The following is a 26426-nucleotide window of genomic DNA, read 5'->3' as shown; positions in this document are numbered from 1 at the left end:
GACATGCTTCTTCGTCGCTTGTTTACCGTAGATCACAAGAGTACCAGCTGACGTCGTGACGTCACATGTTGACATTTACTGGCTGTTACTGGGGCATCTCGACTGGGGTCCATTTGCTTGGCAGGTTGCAGGTCCGGTCTGGAACGGATATGGAATTGGTTTGTGTGCGTGCATGCGTATATCTATGTGCATGCGTCCTACGTGGATGTACAAATTACAGGATACAGCGGGCTCTAGACCGGATCCAAGCGCTGAGCAGTAAATAGATAAACAGGCTTTCCACCGGTTCTACGGAAAGCCTGGTGACGCAAGGTTAGCAGTGTTGCCATATCCGCTTATTATAAGCGAGTTTGTGCTTGTTTGTCTGTAAAGTTGCTTGTAAATATTGTTGCGGGTTGCGATTTTTTGGGCATGTTTCTAGTGTTGTTTAAACCAGTGTTTCTCAAATATTTTCAAGTGAAGGACCCCCAAATTAATATGTATTTGTCTGCGGACCCCCATCTGAAAATATGTTATGCTAGGGGAGTGGATAGATTTGTCTTGTTAAAATGTTTAAAAAAAATATTCCACATTTTTCAAATTTTCTTTCTTTCTTTCTTTAAAGATTTTTTGTTGTTGAAAATAGCTCATCTACAAGCTCACAACGTTGTGAGCTTGTAGATCTGCCATTTTCAAATAGACAATGTTTAAAGGGCGAAGGGCTCGCTTCTTTTGGGCTTGTTTTCATATACATGGTGGCCTGTTTCTTTCTCAAAACCTGGCAACACTGGTTAGGGGCATCCAGTTGACGCTGAGACCTGACCACCAAACACCAGTAAACATGGCTCTGAATCGAAATCATTCCCAAAACGGTGGTCTTTTGATAAACAACGGAGAGAGGTATATTGAAATGTCAATAATACGTTTGTGTGGCTACCGTGGCTTAACTTAATTTCCGTGTATCTAGCAAACGGTCATTGCGTTTGTTTTGCGTTAACGTGTGGTGAACGCTGGCTAAGTTAAGGTAGCCTTAACGCTAGCTTGGAATATGTCTGCGCCATCATGAATGAAAACACGTCGTTTATCCGACGACAAAGTTCATATTGTTTTCAACCAGTTAGCATTGCTGCTGTGTTGTCGTGGTTGTCAGAAGCTAGTACTTTCTCACTGCTCTTTAGCATTAGGTTGACTATCAGCACTAAGCTAGGCTAATGCTAGCTGGCAACAAAAACAGGATCTAGGGAGGCTGCTGCTGTATGTTGTCACTTTGGAAAGTTACATCATCATTACACCCAGACGTTATGTCAAACCTGTGTTATGTTGACATGGGAGAGTCTCTTTCTTTGGTGTTCCCGGTGTTTCAAATTGTAAGGAGACCAGATCAAGTTGAGACCGCGTCTACTGTCGTCCTAGTAACAGCAGATGTTGTCCCCGGTGAAAAAAACACGTAGCTGTCCTCGTCAATGCCGTTTTTTTTTCATATCACAATGTCAAAACATACCGATCTGATTCTTGTTTGGGTGAAGAAACGCCAGACAGACGAACACTCACGTTGCGTTGTGGACGGCTCTCCGTTGGTTTTGTTGTTGTTGTTGAGGAAAAGGAAGACAACCACTTCCTGTGTCAGTCTCTCTAACAATAGATTTACACGTTTTATAAATGCAACTATTTGCCATTGGAGTCGGAGTCAACATGTGTAAGGTACAATCACTATTCAGCCCATTCAAAGCGTGCAAATAAACGCATCAATGAATTAATAAATATATAAATAAATGTTCATTCCCTCCTGGGATTCGAACTCTTCCCAATGTCAGCATAAATACACCAGAGAGGCGCTTACTCCGGTGCGCCATTCTTTTCACAACAAATAGGTACCATAAACAAATGATAGAGTATACAACCAGCCATTAAAAAACAAAACAGACATGGTCACAGATTAACTTGAGACCTCAGTCATCACACTGATTTTATTTTACTGGTCTCCAACACGGCTGTTTACTACAGATTTGTTTCTAAAATATCTCACCATGATCATCTATTATTCATTATGTTATAGGCTACTTAGAAATAGTAAATATGACGCATGATATAGGTTAGATAAACTGTTTATAACATGACCAATTATAGAGAAAATATGGCCAAAAGTGTCTGAAACCCCACAGTACAGTGACGTAAATGTCCTACAAATTATTGAAGCTAATGTTTATGTAATCTAATCACCTGGAAATAGTATGTTTAAGATACAGTTGCAGTCGCTGCACAGAAAATGGCATTTCAAGGCATGTCCATTTAGAGCTCTGGTCTCCGTTAGGAGCGGTGCTCCTCCCATTGACTGCAAATTCCACTACCGTGCGAGGTCTCCAACTGTAGTAAAACTAAAGAAAACGATTTTGCTACTCATCGAAACAAAGGCTGTTTTGTGTTGCTGAAAAACTATTCTCCACGGTGGGTTACATCTCAGCACACCACCTTCTCTGTATAATACACTTTTTGTGCAGAAAATAAAATATGTATTGCAGGTGAGTATTAAATTACTCACCTGCGCCCTCTACAGATCTGGTCAATATAAATAACCATTGATCATTAGGCCTACCATTGATCATAAACGAACAGTTTATCTAACCTATCATGCGTCATATTTACTATTTCTAAGTAGCCTATAACATAATGAATAATAGATGATCATGGTGAGATATTTGAGAAACAAATCTGTACTAAACAGCCGTGTGTTAGAGACCAGTAAAATAAAATCAGTGTGGTGACTTGAGGTCTCAAGTTGATCTGGCGACCATGTCTGTTTTGTTTTTTTAATGGCTGGTTGTATACTGTATGAGTTGTTAACGGTACGCAATTGTTGTGAGAAGAATGGCTCACTGGTGTAAGCACCTGTCTGGTGAATTTATGCTGACATTGGGAGTGGTTCGAATCCCCGAGGGGATAAACAATTATTTATTTATTTATGTATTCATTGATGCGTTTATTTCCACGCTTTAAATGGGCTGAATAGATATTGTACCTTACACACAATGACTCCAATGGCGAATAGTAGCATTTATAAAACGTTTAAATCTATTGTTAGAGAGACTGACACAGGAAAGAGTCTTCCTGTTTCTCAACAACAACAAAACCAACGGAGAGCCAGCGCCCAACGCAACGTGAGTGTTCGTCTGTCTGACGTTTCTTCATCCAAACAAGAATCAGATCGGTATGTTTTGACATTGTGATATGAAAACAAAAAACAACAGGCATTGACGAGGACAGCTACGTGTTCTTTCACCGTGGACAACATCTGCTGTTACTAGGACAACAGTAGACGCGGTCTCAACTTGATCTGGTCTCGTCTTAATCTTTGTCACCGGGCGGACAAGCGTAATTTCTGTGAGGTTAGGTTTAGGCATAGTTTTAGTGAAGTTAAATGTTGGGGTTTAGACTCAATGCGAAACACCAAAGAAAGAGGCAGTCCCATGTTGACATACGTCTCCTCTTTTTCAAAGCGTCCTGAGGGAGAGTAAGCATGTGGAACTGTCCTTCAGCGATGTCTCCTGCAAGACAGATCTCCTTAAAGGGACCAAAAAAGGAACAATTTACCTTACACCATACAGGGTACAGTGCACCCGACAATTATTTGTCAACAAATGGATTAGTTATGTGTGTGATGTGGTGTTTGCTTGGCAGTTGCTAGTAGTTTTTCTCTCATGTTGCATCTCGCACTCATACCCCATCCTCTCTCTCTCAATATCTCTCTGTTTCTCGTTCTGTGGGTTAGTTGGTGTTTATTAGCAGTAATGCCAAGGACTGCCTGGGGTCGGCCATGTTTCCTTACTATCTGATGAAGGGTTGTAGCATTGAACAACCGGTCTTCGCAGCCAACTACATTAAAGGGACAGTGTCAGCTGAAGCTGGTGGTAAGAAATTGTTGGTTTTCTTCTCCTCGCTACAGTTCAGCTTGGTCAGTGTCTGCCTCTTGTGGCTTCCATTTGTTTCCAATGCATACATTTTGGTCGTTCCAATGGTGCCACTGGTGTGTTAACATAGCATTTTCCCCATGTCAGGTGGCTTTGAGGGTCAGGCCAACTTCAAGATGTCGTTCAACAGTGGGGGAGCTATAGAGCTGGGACAGCATCTCTTCAAACTGGCTACAAATGGTAAGACCCCCCGTTCCACCCCTACCCATATGTTGTTCTTTTTAACTATTTCTTTCCACAAACGTATATAGTACATTACAGTACATTTTTAGGACAATTTATTATTTTTTCTTAGAGTCTAAGACATTGCATGAAATTGTCCAAATAATGTCTTAAGACTTAAACGGGCTACACACTAAACTTAGTTGTCCAGACTACTACAGACTAAGTCGATTGAAGTCAGGAGATCAGTCGGCTGAAAGGTGTAAAAAAGTTACTGAAATACACCTCTTTGACACTTGGTTACTAAGGTGCTAAAATTATGGCTTGACGTTCACTTTTCAACAACAAACATATTAACACGTGCATGCTTAACTGGGGGGCTTACAGTATTGATACTGTACATTTACATGAATTCAAATCATTTGAGAAATCATAGCAATAAAGGTGACCACTGCACAGCAGCGGGATTACAGGACATATACACAAGGCTATGCTTTAAGTCGCTATTTAGACTATTTTGGTTTGTATTTATCATATCGATTTAATGTTAAAGCAGTACAGGCTATGCGATATGCAGACAAAAACAGACATTATATTTACAGCGAGTAGCTACCACCTCCATTGCATTTGCGAAAGGCCCCTACTACCCCTGCTTGCAAGGCTAAACGGCCAACCAGAGAGCTCTACCCTCTTCTACGCCACCCACTGCTTTCGCCAGGCAACAACCGACTGAGCTTTCTCGGTCAGCGAGTGACGCCTCACTACAACTGACGACCCGTCACGACCGTGTGCACACCACCTCTACTACAACAGATTTTCGCCCACAGAGCTTTTAACACTATCACTTTCTAACAATGCCGACGTCGGTCTGGTGTGTTGCTGCCTTTAGACTCACAAGTCAAACTCTAAACGCTTCGCTTAACTTGAGACTGAGGACAATCTCTTAACTTTTCATTGCTGAACCTGGGTGGAAAATGTGAGAGTTTAAAAGACCTGCATTGCAGGGGAGCCAATGGCCTAATGGTTAAGGCGCGCACCATATATAGGTTCTGATGACAACGAGTCCTGTGTTTGATTCCTGAGCCTAATGGACCATTTCTGCGTGTCATTCCCTGACTCTTTCCCTGTTTGCTGTCAGTACTCCGCAATAAAGGCAGAAAAGCCCCAAAAACAATATAAAAAATAGAACCAATCCAAAGTCTTAAGGGCAGCCTTTCACATTGGGACGGTGACGATTGGTTTGCAAAGCAGTACTAGGCATAGGTGTGTTAGCGTTCGTTCTTGCCCAGTTCTAGCAACTCCCTTGCATTTAGAAGTAGGTAGGTAGTAGTGATGGGAAAAACAGTTCATTTCGGTGAACGAATGATTCTCGTTCAGTTCACGGCAAAGACTCGTTCAAATGATTCGTTCACGTTCTCGTTCAGTTCCGCTTCAGGTCCCAGCGGAGCGTATGCGATGCGCTACGCTAACTGCATGAAACTGTGTGCATCTTATCCCACTGACTACACTGACATGACTGCACAGTCTACTCTGTACAGAAACACAGCACTGTCATTCACGATCTAATTGCACCATCTTCTTTGTAATATAATGTGTAGAAGTAATATATTTAAATTAATAATAAATATAAATAAATAATAAATAAATAAAGTGTTTTTACTTTACTTGAGTATTTTCAATTATCAGTATTTTTTACTTCTACTCAACTACATCTCAGAGGCAAATATTGTACTTTTACTCCACTACAATTATTTGAAAACTTTAGTTACTTGTTACATTACATTACATTATAAAACATACATTTACCACTTTAGCCCTATTTTATATCTACAAGCTCACAACGCATTGTGAGCTTGTAGATCTGCTATTTTCAAACATTTTATTCATTCTGGTTACTATTATTATTTTGGCTATACTATGTGGTTGGCTGTACAGATTGCATCTTGCATTCATTCTGAAACGTGTTAATTGTCCGTGACCTGACAATCATTAGTTGTCTGTATTTCTTTCATAGTTAAATGTTGTGCTATCTGGTCACCACCGGTCTTTTGTACAGGAACAATGAATACAACACTAACAACACAACAGCAGTGCTTCATTTCAATCCACAAAATTTGCAATGCATGTCCGCCTGTCTGTCGCGGGAAGCACGCTGAAGCTCCCGTCCTCCTGTGTGTGTGTGTGTGTGTGTGTGTGTGTGCGACCCTGCGGATCAGGGGGGGCGGGGCATGAACGAACCCGTGAACGCAACGGTTTCGAGTCATGAACGTATTCGTTCACGCTCACGGCAAATAACTAGTTCTTATGAGCCAATCGATCATGACCGACACATCACTAGTAGGTAGAGATTGGTAGGTGGAGATCTCCGATCACCTGGGAAAGTGAGATTAAAAATGTCTTTCTTGGATTCAGAATCAAAAATATGCTTTTGAGCAATTACTCCCTCCTATACATTCTATGTGAGTTTTATTAATGTATACATTTAAAAAAAAAACTAAAATTCGAAATCCACCTATGGTTGATTCATCCTTCGTAAACATAGGTTCAGAAAATTATTTAAAAAAGCTTTATTATACAGCTTTGGACAAAATCCAGGGTTACATTTGTTGTGATGGGAGGACGTCAATGTCTCACTGTCTTTCAGCTTCCCGTGCTGCTCCGGCTCAGAATGGCGCTGCCTCGTTTGGTTACCCTTCACCTGGAATAATGAACGGATATGGTCCTCCACCAGCTACTCAGAACTACCCCTATGCACCCCCTCCACCACAGAATGGGTTCTACCAAGGCCCACCCCCTCCCATGGCCAACACGGGTTACCCTTATCCGACAGCTCCGGCAGGTATGGAGTGTATTTAGTTATTTTTTGTATGTTTCATGTTGTATACATATACAAGACTCAGAGTTTTTGGAAACCAAGAATTACATAAGATTAATTTCTAGAGGGCACTGCTTTGAAAGCTGACTGGAGATCAGTGGAAAAACATTTCTTTCAGTTTTAAGTATTGTTAGTGCAAAAAAATTATGTTTGTCATTTTATCTCTGCTTATATTAAGGTACATTTCCATGTGGCTAACTTAGCCACATGGAAATGTACCTTAACATGAAGCTGATGCTAGCATTTCTCTTTCTTTATGTCTCTGTCTCTCTCTCCCCCGTTTTGGGAATGTTAGTACAAAACTAATTGCTCACTGAGGGTGTTACATTTTCTTCCTTTCTCTTGTCCATTGCAGGAGGATACCCATCAGCCCCAGCATACATGGCCCCACCTCCACCATACCCCGGGCCACCCCAAAACTGGGCTGCACCTCAGCAGACCTGGGCTGCACCAGCACCTCCAGGTCTGCCCACATATACCTGTATAATGTGTTTGTATGAATGTGAATATGTGTATATGTGGTTCTGTCTGTCTGTCTGTCTGTCTGTCTGTGCTTGTGTTTTTCTCCTGCTCTTTGTATGTATGTGTCACTGCACCTGACATATCTGATCTTTTTGTGAATCACATTGAAGCGCTCCAGTAAAAGAAAGAGGGTGCAGATGTCTCATTCACTACATCAAGATTAGGAAGTATAAACACCCCCCTGGGATATTTTGTCTTAAGGATTTTCTGGCACTGAGTGTGTTTTGTTATGCTTTACATGCCATATTGAGCTACTAGGGGAATATTGAATATGATCCATCAATCTGAATACTTGTGTATTGATTCAACAGACAACGATCCAATCTAATTGATGCAAACCAAAAATATTGACTCAAACCGCTATCAACATCATGTTTTGCTTGCAGCATTGAGCATTGTAGATAGCGGCTTCTAGGCGTGGTGTCTCTAATGACAAAATAGAATGCTACAGTATAACAGTGTTGACAAAGTCTATCATTGCTAAGCAAAAGGCATTTTATATTAATGACCATGAAGTCACCCCGCATATTCCATCTGATATGGAACCATTCAGTGATAAAAATAAACAGTTAGTTGCTTGTTTTTGAACTGATACAAATGTAACAGAACACAGAAGGCACAAGATATCGTCTCATTTTGGTCCTAAGCTCCTGAATTGAATCATTATCTTATTGCCTCATTATGTGGGCTTTTCCACAATTGTTGTATAGCCTAATGAGGCCAAGTTGCACTGTTCTGATCTGTGACGGAGTTGTGTGAACCGCTATTTCTGTTTCCATTATTACTGGACCTGGCATCTGGAGTAGGAAGTTCCTTATAAAATCTACAATGTTGACATCAAATGACTAATGACATTAGGGCTACACAAGTTAACAATACAGTTAACTGTTATAAAACTGAAAAGTAGTGGCTTGTTGGGTGATTTACACAGCTATATCTGAAAGGTGGCAGACCATGCCAACTGTTAATATTTTAAACATGGATTTTTGGAATACAGAAAGAAGTCACAAAAATAGACCTGCATCAATCACTATAAATGTTTAATTGTCACATGTTTGCTATACAGCTGTTGCCTCATTGCAGACAGTGAAATATATCGGAGCAGTGCTGTGCCTCTCAGGTCCCACCCTCTAGGCAATTTTAATGTAGGATAAGAGATCTGTTTTCATTCATCTTTCTAAGGCTAACGTTTCTAAAGGTTGAAAAACCCCTGTCTCTCCCCTGCCATTCCATCCCTTCATGTTTAGGCAACTCCAAGGCAGCTGAAGCAGCAGGAAGCGCCTATTACAACCCTAACAATCCACACAATGTCTACATGCCCATGGTGAGTGACCTTACATTTTAGTCCTTTAATTTAGTGTGTGGTTGTTATTTTATATTGTTGCTGTCGGGCAGAAACCTCACATGTTCTTTCGTAATTTAATTCCCTACTTTGTCATACTAGCAAAAATAGACGATCTACAAGTGCGACACGTTATGAGCTTGTACATCGGCTATTTTAGCTATTTTTCTTTTTTAATCGGTAGTGAAGGTGCTTGTGTCTTAACAAGCGCTTGTAACTAAATAATACATTTGATCCATTGGAGGACAGTTTTGGACATTTCTGCCCGACAGCGATGATATGCACCATGTCTGGTGTGACTACTCTTTTCAGTGCTTCTACAAAATGTTTCTCTTCATGTCCTTGTAGGAGCAGCCACCTCCTTATGCTCCTTATCCAGAAGAAAAGAAAAACAACTGAGGCTGTAGCAGCATCACTTAAAACACCCTGTTCACTCCTCTCTGTATTAAATATGTGTATTATTATGAGTATTATCATATAACTTTTATATAATTATAAACTTAAGTAAAGGAAATGGGTAGTTGTGACTCATGACGAGTGTGAGGATGTCAGTGACCAATTATAATTTGCTGATATTTTAAATACTGGAATGTCTGATAAAATCACATATTTAGTCATTAAACAAAAACCTGAGTGAAAATATTATGTTCTGTTGCATAAGTTGAGCTATTTTGGCACTTTGCTAATTTGTGATTTCTTTTAGACAGTTCTAAACTTTCCCATTATTATGGTGGGCTTTGGTTTTCTTTGGTCTGAATTTATGGTTGCTTAACATTTAGAAAAGGGCGTATCTGTATCCCTTGGAGTTTAAGTGAAAATTGCGGAATGTATTTTTAAAAAGAGAGATTTATTACCAGAATATTTTGTAGCAATTTATTGATTGCAATTCTTACACTTATTGACAATAGCATTTTCTATTGTAACTGGCATTGTGAAGGTTTATTTTATTTTTTATTTTTTACAGTCACAGTAACAGTGCTTTATGCATTCGTGAAATGTGTCTCTTATTGGTTCAAGATCTAGAAAGTATGAAGGATGGTTCATATACAATACCAGAACTGGCCTGAACAGTTAATTTGGTAAAGTTGATCATTGCAGGTACATTAATTGACTTAATCAAGTATGTCTGTGGAAACACCTAGCCAGGTCTCGTTTTCCCCCTGGAACCAGCATGGTTCTGTGTCTGTATTATACCACAGATGTTTGATACAGCTCAGCTAAATAATTGGAACTGTAATATACCCTGGTCTTACAATTTCCAGCATGTCCTGTCCACGAGTCATAGCCGTTAGTTAATGCCAGGATGTTCATAATGTTTGAGATTGGAGGTCAGATGGAGATTTCATACATTATGTTAAGTCTATGTGCAATACTCCAAGCTTGTTGTTCTTTATAGCAGTGGTTATCTAACAAACCCTCTGCCCCAAGCTCAATTTATACTCTGTTGCATGATGGTGCTGCTTGCCGAAAAGTTTGAAGATCAGTTCTTGTCGGCTAACGACACCGCCATGCGACAGAGTATCAATTAAGCATTAGTCGTAGCTGTTATTGTATTCATGTATACTAAGCCGAGCTGAAACCAGAGCGCTACTCTCTGTGTAATTACACTAGTGTGGAGTTACAATGCCGTGCAGTTATATCATGGCTCATCAGTGTTTTGCCTGCAGTTACCTGTGAATGCGTCTCTTTTATTCCTGATTACATGGTGTTAAAGCAACCAACCAACCATATAATTGCATTTGTCTGTGTGTGCATCAGCATTTTTGCACTAGTTTAAGTGGATAGGGGATTGTTTATCAGTTTGCTTGAATTAATCAGACTGTATATGTATTAATAACTTAACTGTTTTAGAAAATCTTATTCCTTATTTTGACTTCCTTCTATCAGTTTGCAGATTATAATAAATGCCTATGAAAAATGCATCCCAGCTGCTTTTTATTATCAACATTGTTGATGTTACCACATTAACCAGATGAACCGTAATATCCCTATTCTGGGCATGTCAAGTAGTAGATCTACAAGCTCACTACACGTTGCGCTGCAACGTATTGCGAGCTTGTAGTTCGGCTATATATTTTGTGTTGAGGGGGAAAAGGAAGGGAAATAGTACACAGACCCATGGGGGATCCTGTGCAACAAAGTAAATATAAAAACATTTAAAATTAAATTCCACAACCAAAGTAGTACTTGAGACAGACAACATATTTATTATTATAATATGTAACACTGTTGAATTTGAACCATATGTCCCCTCTGTATTCTCACAGAAAATCACATACCATAGAGGTATTTTACCACCGTCTGAAGAATCAATAAACACGAATGAAATCTTAAGCCTCAGAACACCACAGGTATTGACTACACACAAGCGCTTTCTGGAACATCGACCATGTAGAAAAGAAAATAACAGAGAGATAGCCAAGTAATATCCAATTTAAACCTGTCCACCTATCGGCTCCTAAATCAAGAGAAAACATGAACTAATTCTACTTCTATGGCTTAAGTCCCATTTTCTTTTCCAGTGCCCTTAGAGGAAAAAAAGAGATTGTGCTTTTTGTCATACACAATATACACGTAAGTATATATATGAGATGTATTTGTCCACAGAAATACAGCTTTTTAACACTGAAATGAACAATTGTTGGAAGATAATGGTCTGGATATATAACCATATTACCCACTGATCATTATCTAGGAGGAAATAGGTCTGTGTCACACCAACCTTAAGTATAATAAGAGCTCTACGAGGAGTCTATCAAGTCATGAGGATAAGCATTACGTAATTTGAAGTAGAATGAATAATGCACTATATACAGAGATGGATGTCAGGTTCCTTACCTTGCATTACCCACTGTTATCACTAGGATCAACAAAGGCATCCAAGGTTGCTGGGCTAGGCTATACCTTGAGCTAACGACTCAAAACCATTAGTCCCGGGCAAACTCTGTACATGTAATATTAAGTTACCACACATCCCCTTTCCATCAGGTGCAATACAATGCCTGTCTGGCCTTCCATCTTAGACTGAAAAGTATAACTTTATAATCTCAATTGTAGTTTCTTCGACATTTCTTTTCCATTATTGTTTATCTTGCGTCTGAAAGGTTTGCTGAGTCAGCCCTCGCGGTGTCGTTTTTTAAAGTGGGAAAATCCAAATTTTCAAAATGCAGACCATTTATGCTTAAAACTCTTGCAAGGTGCCATGTTGCTTAAGCCAGTCCAGTTGTGTTAGATGTACAAGACTACCAGGTGAGTAGGGGTAATTGAGGTTCAGTGAGGAATTCAGCATGACATTGGATTCTGATCTGAATACTGTAATTGATGTCTATGGCTCTTCTTGTAGAAACCACACTTCATTGCGGCGACCGTATGGTTTGAATGGTGGGTCATAGGTACAGCAGAAGTACTGCTTGCGCTGAAAGGGGGCACCCTCCCCCAGGGTGCGTGTCAGACGCAAGGCCTCCGCTCTATAGTCGGCCTCAGCTGCAAAGCCAGGAAACTGCCTGTGAACAGGGAGTAAGAGAGATACCAGGTTAGTATTTTATCAATCTGGGAACCTATTCGGTAAAAAAAAGGGGAAAGAAATATTTTTCCCGCTTTGTTTTAGCCTTTTGGGGCAACACCTCCTTTTTTGTGTAGAAACAGGAACTCTTTGGCTCCTCCCCTTTCTTAGTCCACTTCCTCCCGGGTGCTTTTGTGTTTATTCCTACTAACAACAACACTACATGTTTAGGGCAGTGGTGCAAGTGGTGTCTTGAGAGTTTAGTATTTTACAGTAGCAAACCGTTTCCCATGTATTCACTAAAGAAAACAGTGAGAAGAAAGGGCATTTGTCTGCCTCTAATTTGTGGTTGAGCCAATCAGAGGTGGAGTAGAATTGACATCTCACATTGTGTCTTATTTATTTATTCCACAGTATAAACCTGTGTGAATGTTTAAAATGTGTCAATTTGAGAATAAAATGACATAACATATGTACATGTTTTATGAATTTAAAATACAGAAAATACAAGATCTGAAAGTGTCTTGATCTCATTTAAATTACGGGAGCCGTTTAATAGGGTAGGTAGTTGACTTACAGTATATAGTAAGTGCTGTTGCTTTGAATGCCTTGAGTCTATTCCCTGAGGGAGGGGTATTAGGACCAGGAAGGGCCTGGAATGGTGTGCATAGTTTTGCACTGCAAGTGGCATCCCAACCTCTACTTGACATTTTTACCATCTCATGAATGTGTTCGATGTTACTTTATATGCATTGCACTCCAGACTAGAATGCATCCATTATTTATAACAAAAGGGTTCCTATACTCAAAAGGTAGACAAGGTGTACTCTCTCAGAGCAAAATCCTCAAGGTATACATTACGAGGTGATGCAGCTTTTGCAGTAATACCGGTGTGCAGACTTTATTTCCTCCTGTTGAACTGCTGTTTGTCCTGCACCTGGGCCGCGTGGATGTGCGTGCCCTATCTCTACAAGGTGTCCATGTCCCTTTGTGTATAATAATAAGTGTCACATATAATTAACAAGCAGGCATTTTTCTTTCAACCCAGAAACCCACCTTTGGGAAAGTGGACTACTGCACTCTCCTGTACATTGATTATCTACTGTAATTGATTACTGTTCATCTATATTTAGGGCCCCTTCCCCTGTGTAGACCCTCATACAAGGTGAGCTAATGGAGGCAGAGGTGCATGCACTGGGGACTATCCTGGATGACAAGTTGAACTTGTTTTTCTCTTGGTCATGGTGACCATGGTGTGTATTTGTATTAAGTATTGCATATGTATTTACATATTTATTGTTATGTGTAACGTATTCCATTGTTGTTGTGACTGCTGTGTGTCTCTAAATCAAATTGCCTCTTTGGGACATTCAATATTTACGCAAAGTAAATATTGAATGTCCCAAAGGGACTCTACTAATGCTAATATATCACTGAATGAAATAAAATGAAACAAGTAAATTCAATTGAAAACACAAAAGCACACTCACAGCACATAGACGGTCATGCCGGGCCGCTCTTCAATCTTGATGGCACCGTCAGTGGGAGTAGGAGGACATTTCTGGTAGGGGCCCGGGATCTTCATGCCAACAGCCATACGGCGAGTCAACACCCCGTCATCACGTGGGTACACTGTGATGATGATGGGAGGTGCCATACCCATTTGTTCACTTCCTGACATGGTAGGTGTTGAAAGAAAAACAGGAGCAGACAGAGTAGAAAAGAAGGGTGCGTATGAAGACGTACAACAACTACCTAAAACTACGGTACATAATATTACAATACAAATCATGATATTAAAGGACAAATTCTATTTTGTTTCCCCTGCTGCGTCTCCCGACATCATTTTATTACATTATTAATGCTGCTCCCGTGCATAGAGGTTTAATTAATGCAACGCCCATGACTAATTCAAAGTCTAAATACAACCCCTTTGCACCAGGCACCTCACTTCACCTCACCTCACACCTCACTCCTCAGGTAACTTGCCGTTTAGCTTCCACTATTGGAAGCTAAACGCTTTATAAATACTTCACCCTATAAGAAGAAAATACTTCAAGAGAATGTTGGCGCAATTACAAGATTTGAATAAGTTATGCATAGATGCACAAGTTTCTCTTTTAAACCATTTAGACCTGAGGCCAATTCTAAAAACACCTTCTAAATATTTGAAGTTTTCTGAAAAACTTCAAATATTTATTCAAAAATTACCAAACAAATAGGGGTTCCCGCCCTAAATGGGTTAATATACAAGACATTTCCTGATTTCCTCGTGTCGACACTTAATGCTGTGTTTTTTTTATTTTATTGTATACATTTTTTTATTTACAAAATATCAACATTACAATTACAAAATAACAGGACAAACTGCAGTTGCTGTGTTTGTTTATGGCCGAAGGCTGGTTCTGTTTCGTGATGTCATGCACGTAGCAGCATGTGCTGTGATTGGTCTACTTTTGAGGGAACAGACATAGATACAGATATGAAAACCCTGTTATAAACCCTGTTATGGCTTGGCCTTCAACCAAGCCATAAAAATGGTCTCTAAAAATGGTGCCAAGGCTCTTGTATCTAGTCATATTAACCACATTAACCCTGTTGTGCCTAATAGAAAGAGAATGTGATGTCACACCATTGAAAGTAATAGCTGAAAACCTCCCAAGATGGCGCTACCTGTCCATATGTTTTCAAAAGCAGGAAAAATAGCACACCTACAAGCTCACAACGCAGCACAATACGATGAATTGTGAGCTTGTAGACTGTCTATTTTCGCTATTTGTCATAAGACAAACTATATAGGACTTCAGTGGTTAACCCTGACTACCGACCCACTTCGCCTTGGCCAGCCTCGAAGGAAACAATCCCTCTCTTGTAACTTCACTGTCAGACTTTCACATTTGCTAATATAGAAACAAAATGCTAAATTTATAAGAAATGATAAGGAAAATGCTTGAGACAACAGACTGGCTGTCACGGGGCAAAACAGGGACAATGCACACACACACACACACACACACACACACACACACACACACACACACACACACACACACACACACACACACACACACACACACACACACACACACACACACACACACACACACACACACACACACACACACACACACACACCTAACTACACAGCTGCTTCCAGTTGATTAACATCTTGGGAGTGACAGACTGTGTGTTTGAAGTTTTTGCATGGTGTATTTCCCAATACATTTTAATGTTTGAAGCATTTCTGTTTATTGAATCTGGGGTAGCTAATTGTCATGGTGATCATCTCACCTGTCTCTCCTCCGCAGTGCTGGCATTCCTTTGTTGATTGTGAAGAAGGTGCCAAGCACTGAGGAGGGGTGTTTGTTCATGTTTATTATGTTTTGTCTTATACTGAATTATGCATCTTGTGAAGGAATTGGCGCCTGAAATGTGTCTGAACTAGTTTGTAAACATGGATGTAATTGTGTATGTATCTCATGGGCCATGGTTAGCCTGGGTTGAGTTAAATTGATGCCAATTACAGATGTTGTCTGTTTCAGGTTACCAAGTTCTTGGGTTATTTTTTCTTAGTTTGCTTTCAGGTATTTATTTATACTTTTTTATTTTCCTAAACCTCAGTTTTGCATGGACTGGTGTTTTTTTTGGAGGTGAATAAAAACACCAAAACTGTATTCTTGGACATCGGCTAACCCTTACACTGGCCACTCTCATTTTAGGATAAAAAGCTACTACCAGTATTCTGATCGCAACTGAAAGATTGAACTTTATTGTGGTCTGACTTCATGACTTTCATAGAAAAATGCTCCATTATCAGCATTAGAAAAAGATATACCTTTATTGATCACAGGGGTGAAATCCCGTTTGTTTCATCCAGCTGATGGCTGCTAAGATGGTGTTGAATGCTTAAAGGACGACCCATTTTCAACCTGTCTTCATATAATTGGTCCTCACTAACGCTCATGATAATATGGCACCATTTTTGTCTACTCACTCTGTGTCTCAGAGGAGGGCTGTGGACTGTTCAGAAACCCGTCTACCAGTGACATCATCGATGGGGAATCCAAACTAAAACTGCAGGCTTTCTATTCCTGGAAAGTTAGCATGCTATAATGGAAGCCATTGTTCTTGCGTTAATAAAATACAAAAAAATGAAATATTGAAGAAAACAAAAACCTTCCTAACGATGATGTCACTGGTAGACGGGTTTCTGAAGTGTCCACAGACCTCCTATGAGACACAGACTGAGTAGAAAAAAATGACACCATTTTATCAGGAGCATTATTGAGGATCTATCATATGAAGATAGGTTGAAAATCGGTGAAGTCGTCCTTTAAACGTGGCTAAACAGCATAACAACAGCTCCATCGAGAACATCCTGTTCTCAGCACCACAGATTTCTGAACAGTTTATACCAGGGGTTCTAAAACATATTTTTTATATTTGTTCATTGGTCAAACTTTTTTTATATTATGAGGGAAATATTTTGGCGATTCTTTTCATATTTCATGCTGATTGGCTAAGATTGACTTCTACTCCCTGGCCTGGCGGAGACCTTCTAGTTAGTCCTAAATCCTTTACCATTTAAACATTCCATCCCTAATGATCATGATGAGCACAAGGGGGGAGTATTTAGGGGTTAAATGTGTTGCTGAGGGACGCTTCAACACTGGGGCTAGAGGGGGCAAACTGGGGACCTTCTGATTCGCAGACGGCCTCTCAGATTCTGATCCTCTGTGATGAACCTGTCATAGGGAGGAGTGACGCAACATGCTGCCAGAGACAGAATGCAATGGAGAGCCCTCATTGAAGCCTTAGTAAGTAAGTCTCAGATTCTGAAACCTCAACTACTGCTGCTTATTAGTATCAGAATATTCATTACGGGGAATCCGGCTGGCACAGGGGAACCGTTCCTCCTGTCCACCTCTGCGGAGACTAGGGGTTTGTGCCAGATGGTGCATCCGGCTTGGGCAGGCACGCCAATGAACTAAAGTGGCTGTGTTCAAGGGTGGGACGCCGGCAGGGAAGGATGATCTCTGTCGCTGCACTAGCAACTCCTACAGGTAAGGTGCCTGTTCTGCAGGGAGAATAACTAGGTTGATTTGCGTGTTCCTCCTCATGTATTACGCCTTGCTGGTGAAACTCCTCACTGTCAGGTGAACTTAAGTGGCTGAGGACTTCATGTGATAATCGAAGGAGACGTGCTTGTCCACAATGTTGAGTGGACAAAGCTTATGAGCCAGATTAAAACCTGTGATTGAATGTAGTCATTGCCAATTACAGATTCCTATGTATTCTAGTACCTTGTTATTCTATATACTTGATATTAAGGTTTTCACATGACAGTGAGGAGTTTCACCAGGAGGACAACACATGCAGAGGTACATGGTATTCTTCCTAGTTCCACACTCCACAGAACAGGTGCCCTAGCAACCTATAGGAGTTGCTAGTGCAACGACACAGATCATCCTCCCTGCCCAGCTTTCCTTCCACGAATATGGCCAATTGTGTTCGTATTGATGCCCAGCCAAGCTGGAGGCACAGCGGAAGGTTTGAACCCCTAGTTTTCATGGTGGTGAGCAGGTACTTTACCCCTGTACCACCCAAGCGCACTGTGATCACATGGTTTACAGATTTTATTGATGAGTAAATAAAGAAATGGTGTGTGTCTACTGGCCAAACCTAACCTCACTCATTCCAACAGCCCAGAGAAACTTACTATCTACCAAAAAACTATGTCTACTGTGAAATTATGTCATGAGTAGGCATGGGACGATATACGATATTATCGTATATCGCGATAAAAATCGTCCATGATAACGGTATCGCAGGGTACTGTAATTATCGCGAAAATTATCAGGCTTTTGGGAGCAGCCCGGACAGTTGCTTGATTCAGTATTTAGATATTATATATATATATTAATTTTATCAGACACGCCCCTCTCTCTAGTCTTAACATTACCTGCCAAGATGTTTAACATAGTTTTTTATCCCTTTTATTTAATTACCTTAATCCGACGATCTTTGAAACGCAGTGGAAGCCAGATTGTGTAAAAAAAAAAGTCCCTGTGAGGAGGCGGAGGGATCCGTGTGTCCATTGGAACAATAACATTCCAACGCCGATCGGCCATTTTGGGGCTATGGTTTTCAATGCAAAAAAAAAGAAACGTAGGTTACGAAGGTAACCACGGTTATGTGACCCTATTGGATCACTCCAATGTGGGTATCACTCCGCGGCGGAGGGATACATTCGAGGTAAGGATTAACTGATTCACTACCGTGCGCACCTGTGCGTGCGTGGGGGTGTGGCCTCCCCTATATAGGCACATCACACCCACGCGCGCCTGCTTGAAGAACATTTCGAGGCGCCTCAAGCACCACGACAGGATTGGAGTGATCCAATAGGGTCACATAACCGTGGTTACCTTCGTAACCTACGTTATGTTTCCCCTCATTGGATCACTCCAATGTGGGTATAGAAGTACCCGATTCACCTGGTGGTTGAGGTAGGAACAGTCAGGCCAACAAAGAAGGCTGAAAGCATAGAACCTACCCCGAACTGGCCGCCTCGTCTGTGAGGTCAGGAGGAGCTGCCCAGAACTGCCGACACCAATGCATTAGGTGTCGCCACGTTGACATTATAAAATCTGGCAAAGGTGGCAGATGAGGCCCAACTGGCTGCGGCACACACCTCAGAGAGTGGAACCCCCCGCAGGAGGGCTCTAGATGTGGCCATTCCCCTGGTGGAATGAGCCACCACACCAACTGGCCCAGGCCTACCAGCCAGCCCATACGCCAACTGGATTGCGTCCACAATCCAATGGGACAGCCTCTGCTTAGACAGACCTGACCCCAGGACCCGCTCTGCATAGCACACAAAGAGCTGGTCTGTCCTGCGCAGCGACTGCGTGCGACTCACATAAGCTTGCAGAGCCCTTACAGGGCAAAGCACACTGGGAGCGGAACCATGCCCCTCCTCGTCTGCAGATGGGGAGAAAGCAGATAGAGACCAGGAACTGTTGACGTACCCCTCAGACAGGACCTTCGGCAAGAAGGAAGGATTTGGTCGAAGAACCACCCTCCTCCGGTCAGGCCCCATCTGGAAGCACTCAGGGCTTACTGAAAGAGCATGCAACTCACCAACCCTCTTGGTGGAAGTGATTGCTAGTAGAAAGGCCACCTTCAAGGAAAGGTGCTTCAACGAAGCAGCCTCGAGGGGTTCGAATGGAGGCCTAGTAAGGGCTGACAAAACAATGTCCAGATCCCAGCGTACAGCCTTCTTAGCTCTGGCTGGACGCAGACGTCTGGCCCCCTTCATGAACTTAGAGACCCAGGGGTGTCTCCCCACCGAACCCTCTGGAAGCTGGACATGACCAGCAGAGATGGCTGCCAAGTACACCCTCACAGTGGAGGCAGACAATCCCTTATCCAGACAGGATTGCAAGAACTGCAATATGGCCTGCACATTGCAGAATTCTGGGTCCAGGCTGTGCGCTGCACACCAAGAACTAAAGATTCGCCAGCGCAAGTGATATGCTGCATTAGTAGAAGGAGCCCTGGCTCCCTGCAAAGTAGCTATCACCCCCTCTTGGAGGCCTAGCTCTGACCACTGGCGCCGCTCAGGGGCCAGGCCCACAGATTGAGCCGCCGTGGTTCGGGGTGCCACAGGGTCCCCCCGGCCTGCGAGAGCAGGTCGGGCCTCAGGGGCAACTGCCATGCAGTCCCTGCAAGGAGAGACGACAGGAGACTGAACCATGGGCGCCTCGGCCAAAATGGGGCAATTAGTATCAACCTGTGACCTGCCTGCTTGGTCCTGTCCAGCACTGCAGGGATCAAGGGAATTGGAGGAAATGCATACAGCGGTTCCTCTGGCCAGTCGTGGGCCAGAGCATCCAGTCCCAGGGGTCCCGGAGGCCCCGTCACTGAGAACCAGAGGGGACACTGAGTGTTCCCTGAGGCGGCAAAGAGGTCCACTTGGGCCCGGCCAAACCTCATCCACAACTGCTGCACCACCTGAGGGTGCAGGCGCCAGTCCCCCTCTTGCGGCCCTGCCCTCGAGAGCATGTCCGCTGCTGTGTTGTGAGCCCCAGGAATGAACGCTGCATGTAGAGAAGCTAGATGCGCATGAGCCCACAAGAGCAACCTCTCTGCCACTCTGTGCAGACGGGGAGATCTCACCCCCCCCTGGTGGTTGATGTAGGCCACCACTGAGGCATTGTCTGTCCTCACCAACACATGTCTGTCCCTTAGGAACGGGAGGAAACTCTGAAGAGCCAGGTGCACTGCCCTGAGCTCCAAGACATTGATATGTCTGCCCAGCCACGGGGCCTTCCACTGGCCACTCGCTGACCTGCCATTGTGCACTGCTCCCCAACCTGCCAGGGAGGTGTCCGTGCACACTAGCTCCCTGCGACACACCCTGTGCAGCTCCACTCCTTGACATAGAAAGGAGCGTGAGTGCCACCTCGACAGCGCCCTCAGGCACTGTGCTGTCACCACAAGGCGACGATGTCTGTGTAGTTTCGGGTGAAATCTGTGGGAGTTGAACCACAGTTGTAGAGGCCTGAGATGGAGCAGGCCTAGAGGAACCAGCAGTGAGGCCGCTGTCAGCAAGCCCAACAGACGCTGGCACTCCCACACTGTCACCTTCTGACCGCGCTGAAAGCGGCTCAGGAATGAGAGGATCGTCTCTACCCTTACCCGCGGTAGAGACGCCCTCATTGTCTGTGCATCCAAAGACATCCCTATGAATGTCACAGCCTGGGATGGAGTCAAGTGACTCTTCTCGTGGTTCAACACCAACCCCAACTGCTGTATGTGGAGCACAACCTTGTGTGTGGCTAAATTCGCTTCCTCCTCGGAGTGAGCGCAAATTAGCCAGTCGTCCAGATAGTTTAGTATCGTCAGACCTCTGGCTGCCAAGGGCGCGAGGACTGCCACCATGCATTTGGTAAATGTCCGTGGCGCCAGCGAAAGCCCGAAGGGAAGGACCATGAATTCGTAAGCCCTCCCTTCGAAGGCGAACCGGAGGTACTTCCAACAGGATGGATGCATGGGAATTTGGAAATACGCATCCTTCAAGTCGATCGTCGTGAACCATAGGCCCTTCGACATGGCCTGAAGAACACGAGCTGGGGAAAGCATACGGAACTTTAACCGCTTTAGCCAGCGATTCACCCTTCGCAGATCGAGAATAGGGCGAAGCCCCCCGCCCTTTTTGGGAATGACAAAATAGGTCGAGTAGAACCCACCTAGCCGTTCTAGCGGCCGTAGTATCCTGATGGCGTCCTTGTCCAGCAGTACGGATATCTCCTTCCGTAGCACTTCCCTCTTCAGGGGGTCGGCCACTGTTGTAGGATGGATACCCGTGAATGGAGGCGGCCGGCCTTGGTTTGGAGTCTGTACCCTTGGAGCATGGTAGAAAGAACCCATGGGGACTCCACCCGCTCCTCCCAGATTGCCCTTTGGGCCTGGGAGAAGCGGCCGAGGCCGGCGACACTGTCAGGTTGACTGCTGAGGCCCGCCCCCCTTAGGAGTGGCGCGTCTGGGCCTTCCAGTCTCGTTGCGTCCCCGACGGCGGTCCCCCTCTCTGCGCCTGTCGACTCGCCTCTGAGCCGGGTTAGGTGACGCAGCCTGGGGCTGCCGAGTAGGCAAGGACTCTGCCGTCCTCCCGGACGGTGGAGGGCCACCTCGGTCTGGTCGGCCTGGCCTGAAAGGAGGGGCACGGACCCGAGGTGGAGGCATGAAATGTTTCAGGGTCTCCCGATCCTTTCGGACCCTGTCCGTCTGCCGCAAGATATCATCGACCCCGGGCCCAAAGGTAACACCGGGGGTCAGGGGGAGGTCAGCAAACGTGCTCTGCATAGAGGAAGGCAGCTTGGTCTGTGCCAGCCAAAGGTGGCGCCTAGCAGTCACGATCTGGCCCAAGGCTTTCCCATTAGCCCGGGCCATGTCTCTCTGGATCTGGCCGATCAGGTCAGAGACCAGTTTCACCTCTTGAGTGAGAGGTCCTCTATCCCCTGTGACCTGGGGCAGCAAGCTCTGCAGGTAGGCGTGGAGGAGCATCACTGCATTAGACAGGCGTCCCCCCGCTGTCAGTGAACCATAGACCGTCTTGAGGTCATCGTCAAACGTCCTGGGAGGACCAGGCTTAAGACGTGGGGTTTTGCCAATGATGTCCTTATCTGGCAGGACCATGGCTGCAATCATGGAGTCCATGGTTGGGTACTCCCGGAGGCCAAGGGAATCAGGCTCTGCCATGAAAGCCCATGGCCCTGAATCAGAGGTAAAGTGGAAGCGGCCTCTTTTTTCAGCCCAGCCTTCCATCATGGGCTCCTTGAAGGCACTGGATATGGGCACCACTGTTGGGCTGCCCGGAGGACCCTCCTGGGCAATGTCCAGGGTAACTCTGATCCTCTCTACAAGGTCCTGGACCCCTTCCTGCATGGCAGGGGCCACATCAGGGCGGTCACTGCCCCCCTCAGAGGGCCCCGCTGACTGCTCGGACCTGCGGTTAACAGTGCCGGCGTCATCTCCCAGCCAAAGGCCCTCGCTGGCCTCCACTGAGAGAATGTCGTCTCCCTGGTCAGCGTCCACCTGCTGATGCCAGGTCAGTTTTCCACGCCCGCCCGCACTGCGGGCAGGACTACTGTGATGGCGGCTCACCACACCGGAGGGAGGCAGAGATCTACGGTCCTCAGCTGGAGCCAAGGCCTGAGCCACCCAGGCCCGCATGGCCCCCAGTCGGGCCACTCTCAGGCGCTCAGAGAAGACACAGCAGTACAGGCAGCCATTAGGGCGCCTAACCGCCTCCTCTGCATGGACCAGCCCCAGGCAGTGCATGCAAGATGCATGCGCATCCCCAGGTGGGATGTCCTCTCTGCACTTGACACAAAGGGCTGACATCCTGTAGTGGCCCCGTGCCCCTGGCCACCCCGTAAGGGTCTTACACCTGGGTCACAGTTGTAACTGAAAACACTACACTTATCCCCTAAACAGTAATAAATGTAGTCAGCAAACAACAGACTGACCAGGCTTCCAGGTTATGGAGATGCCTGTCAGCTAAGGGGAATAACAGTCAGCACCAGGTTATGGTAAAACTGACTGAAAACACAAAACTTGAAATATAAAGCACAACAGACTGACCAGGCTTCCAGGTTATGGAGATGCCTGTCAGCTAAGGGGAATAACAGTCAGCACCAGGTTATGGTAAAACTGACTGTAAATACAAACTATAATATATATATAATAATATAAAGCAGAATTTCCTTTAATTGGGATTCCTGCGAAACAAGGAAAGAAAGCACAAAAAGACCTCAGAACAGCTAGCAAAGCTAGTACAAGCTGAGGCTTGGTTAGTGCAGCCGGCTGCTAACCAGCGCTAACAGCGCTACAAACATTTAGCAACCAGCATAAATGGTACACACGGCACAATAATAAAGAGTTCTCGTGAGGAGGGCTACAAAGTTAGCAGCTCCAGGCTAAACCTAGCCACTGAGAACACTTGGATGTGAAATAATTGAGCTATAGTAGAGGTTACATACCTTCTCTGCTCACTTACCGACCTTGAACCTGAATGTTCCGCCGAGAAATGAAAAAGCAGGCGCGCGTGGGTGTGATGTGCCTATATAGGGGAGGCCACACCCCCACGCACGCACAGGTGCGCACGGTAGTGAATCAGTTAATCCTTACCTCGAATGTATCCCTCCGCCGCGGAGTGATACCCACATTGGAGTGATCCAATGAGGGGAAACATAACTGAAACTTTTTTGGAATGACGTCACATCCACATATTTATTCTCTGAGTGACGATGGATCATCCCAAAGCTGTGTTAGGGTGCCCCTTGTGGAATTAAAAAAATAATAATAATTTGATAATAGAACGACTTTATGCGTCCATGGCAGGCAACGTGTTAATTGCCATTTGCAGTTTGTTTATTATTTTTTATTTATTTATTACTATTATTTTTATTTTTTGGGGCGGTGTAGCCGCCCCTATAAGTGGGGTTGGGACACCTCATTAGTATTAGTTTCCTGCACTGTGATTGGCCCATTAGTAGACCCCTAGCTGTACTGTGATTGCCTGACTCTATTCAGCACTGTGATTGGCTAGCGAGACACATGATGACATTAATAACCTATAAATAGGATTATGGACTTCCAAAAAAAAAATTCATAGTGATGGAAGTGAGCTTCCATCACTATGATGACCACTGTGATGACCACACCGCCCACTTCACACTGGGTGTGATTTTTTTTTGCCGGACCCAGGGGGTCTGGCTTATATGAGGCTTTGTACCTGTTTTCTCCATACATGGGCATGGTCACTTTGTCCTTAGGCCCCAGCCATAAAAGTCTGTCCCCCTTTCGTCCATACATGGGCATGTTTTGTACCTGTTTTCTCCATACATGGGCAAAAAACTGGTTTTGGTCACTTTGTCCTTAGGCCCCAGCCATAAAAGTCTGTCCCCCTTTCGTCCATACATGGGCATGTTTTGTACCTGTTTTCTCCATACATGGGCAAAAAAATGGTTTTGGTCACTTTGTCCTTAGGCCCCAGCCATAAAAGTCTGTCCCCCTTCCGTCCATACATGGGCATAGACACAGGCTGACACGTCATGTGAAGTCTGGGTCTGGCAGAACCAGGTCTCCTGGTCTTGTTAAATGGGATCACAGTTTGTTTCTCTTTTTATAGGGCTATGTTATGGTTTCAGTTATTGTTGGTAGTCATGGCCGCCAGTTCCCACCTGATGTCATGTGTGAGTTCAGACTGCTCCACACCGTACTGAATAACTGCTAGCTTGCATAACATCTTCAGATTAGGATTTAAATCTAAGATATATAGGTCAACAGGTGTGTTGTATCCTCCACAGAGGATGATATGATCTCCCACCATGCAACCCATCCAATACCTACCACATGGGGCTTTCCCTTTGGGTTCAACCTTCTTCCACGAGAGGATCTGTGGATTGAATTTCCACAGATCATTGAAGAATTGCTTTGAGTTGCTGCCACCAAATATGTACAGCTCTCCATTGTAGGCAAAGGCTGAATGACCCGTGCGTCCTTCTGGAAGAAGCTGTGGAGAAGGTGTGCTCAGCCAGCAGTTGGTCTCTGTGTCAAACACACTGATGTTGTTGTTGAAGACCCACTGGTTCCCCCAGCCCCCAAATACAAACATCTTTGTCCCAATGATGGTGGCAGAGTGAAGTGATGAAACAGGTGGTGAAGTGCCTCCAGTGTTAATTAAAGACCAGACCATTGTGCTGGTGTCCATCTTGTACAGGTCATTAGTGCATCCAGTCAGCTGGGTGATTCCTCCATAAATATACATGACCTTCCTCAAGACACAGGCTGAGTGGCTGTACCTCCCTTCTGGAACGGTATCAGAAATTTTGGGTTTGGACCATCTGTGGTTGTCAACATCAAATGAATAAAGCACGTTACAGTAAGGATATCCCCCCCAGATGTAGACAATATCTTCTACCAGAACAGGTGTGTGGCCCCCGCGCACGCAGGGAACCTCAAGGTGATGTTCTCCTCCTCCAGTTTTCACTGTGGTCAACTTCCTCCAGCGTAAAGACAGTGTGTTGAAGATGTGGACATCGATATAATCACTGTGGTTGCAACCGTGATGGTAACCTTCAAAAGAGTACAGCTTGTGTCCGACTGCCACAGCAGCCGGCAAGGAACGCCTATGTCCTCCTTTCAGATGTATCGTCCAGTGAAACATTTCACACACCAGCACCACTGTGAATCAGTGCAACTAATTTACAGAAGAGGTTAGAAGGCAGGGCAACGTGTTGCTAACAGTTTCTGAATGGTGTTGTGTTGGGGAAATAGAATAAAAACATTATGTTGAATGTGATGACGATGGTGTGATGTCATTCCTAGATGACATCATTATTATGGAATAGCTAATGACGTTACTCAAAGTGAATGGCCACTTTAGCTAAATCTATAATCTGAAATGTGCTAATAATAAGATGTGATTTGTCAGTACTCTGACACCAGTACTATGACATCAGTCATCCATATTTGGGCACATCGAGATAAAGACACGCAGACAGATATGCAGAG

General features: G+C 44.1%; 2 protein-coding genes across 2 annotated transcripts in view; one reads left to right on the top strand and one right to left on the bottom strand.

The window, feature by feature from the left end:
* Nucleotides 1-767: 767 nt before the first annotated feature.
* wbp2nl (WBP2 N-terminal like) lies at nucleotides 768-10767 on the top strand. Its single transcript, XM_080447486.1, has 8 exons — nucleotides 768-879; nucleotides 3474-3582; nucleotides 3746-3884; nucleotides 4032-4124; nucleotides 6751-6945; nucleotides 7337-7444; nucleotides 8751-8827; nucleotides 9194-10767. The coding sequence occupies exons 1-8, from the start codon at nucleotides 821-823 to the stop codon at nucleotides 9242-9244; spliced, it is 831 nt and encodes a 276-aa protein (XP_080303612.1). The 5' UTR covers nucleotides 768-820; the 3' UTR covers nucleotides 9245-10767.
* A 419-nt stretch (nucleotides 10768-11186) lies between these two features.
* Nucleotides 11187-26426, bottom strand: part of LOC308098995 (heme-binding protein 1-like) — a 25178-nt gene continuing 9938 nt past the window's right edge. The window contains exons 3-4 of the mRNA XM_080447489.1: nucleotides 13838-14021; nucleotides 11187-12348 (exon numbers count right to left, since the gene is read on the bottom strand). Coding sequence (XP_080303615.1) covers nucleotides 12171-12348; nucleotides 13838-14021 — 362 coding nt within the window. The 3' untranslated portion in view covers nucleotides 11187-12170. The remainder of the gene's footprint in view (nucleotides 12349-13837; nucleotides 14022-26426) is intronic.

The sequence above is a fragment of the Gymnoscopelus braueri genome (genome assembly GCF_963280865.1).
Source record: "Gymnoscopelus braueri genome assembly, chromosome: 13".
In the NCBI taxonomy this organism is placed as follows: Eukaryota; Metazoa; Chordata; class Actinopteri; order Myctophiformes; family Myctophidae; genus Gymnoscopelus; species Gymnoscopelus braueri.
This window is presented reverse-complemented; position numbering and strand designations above follow the sequence as displayed.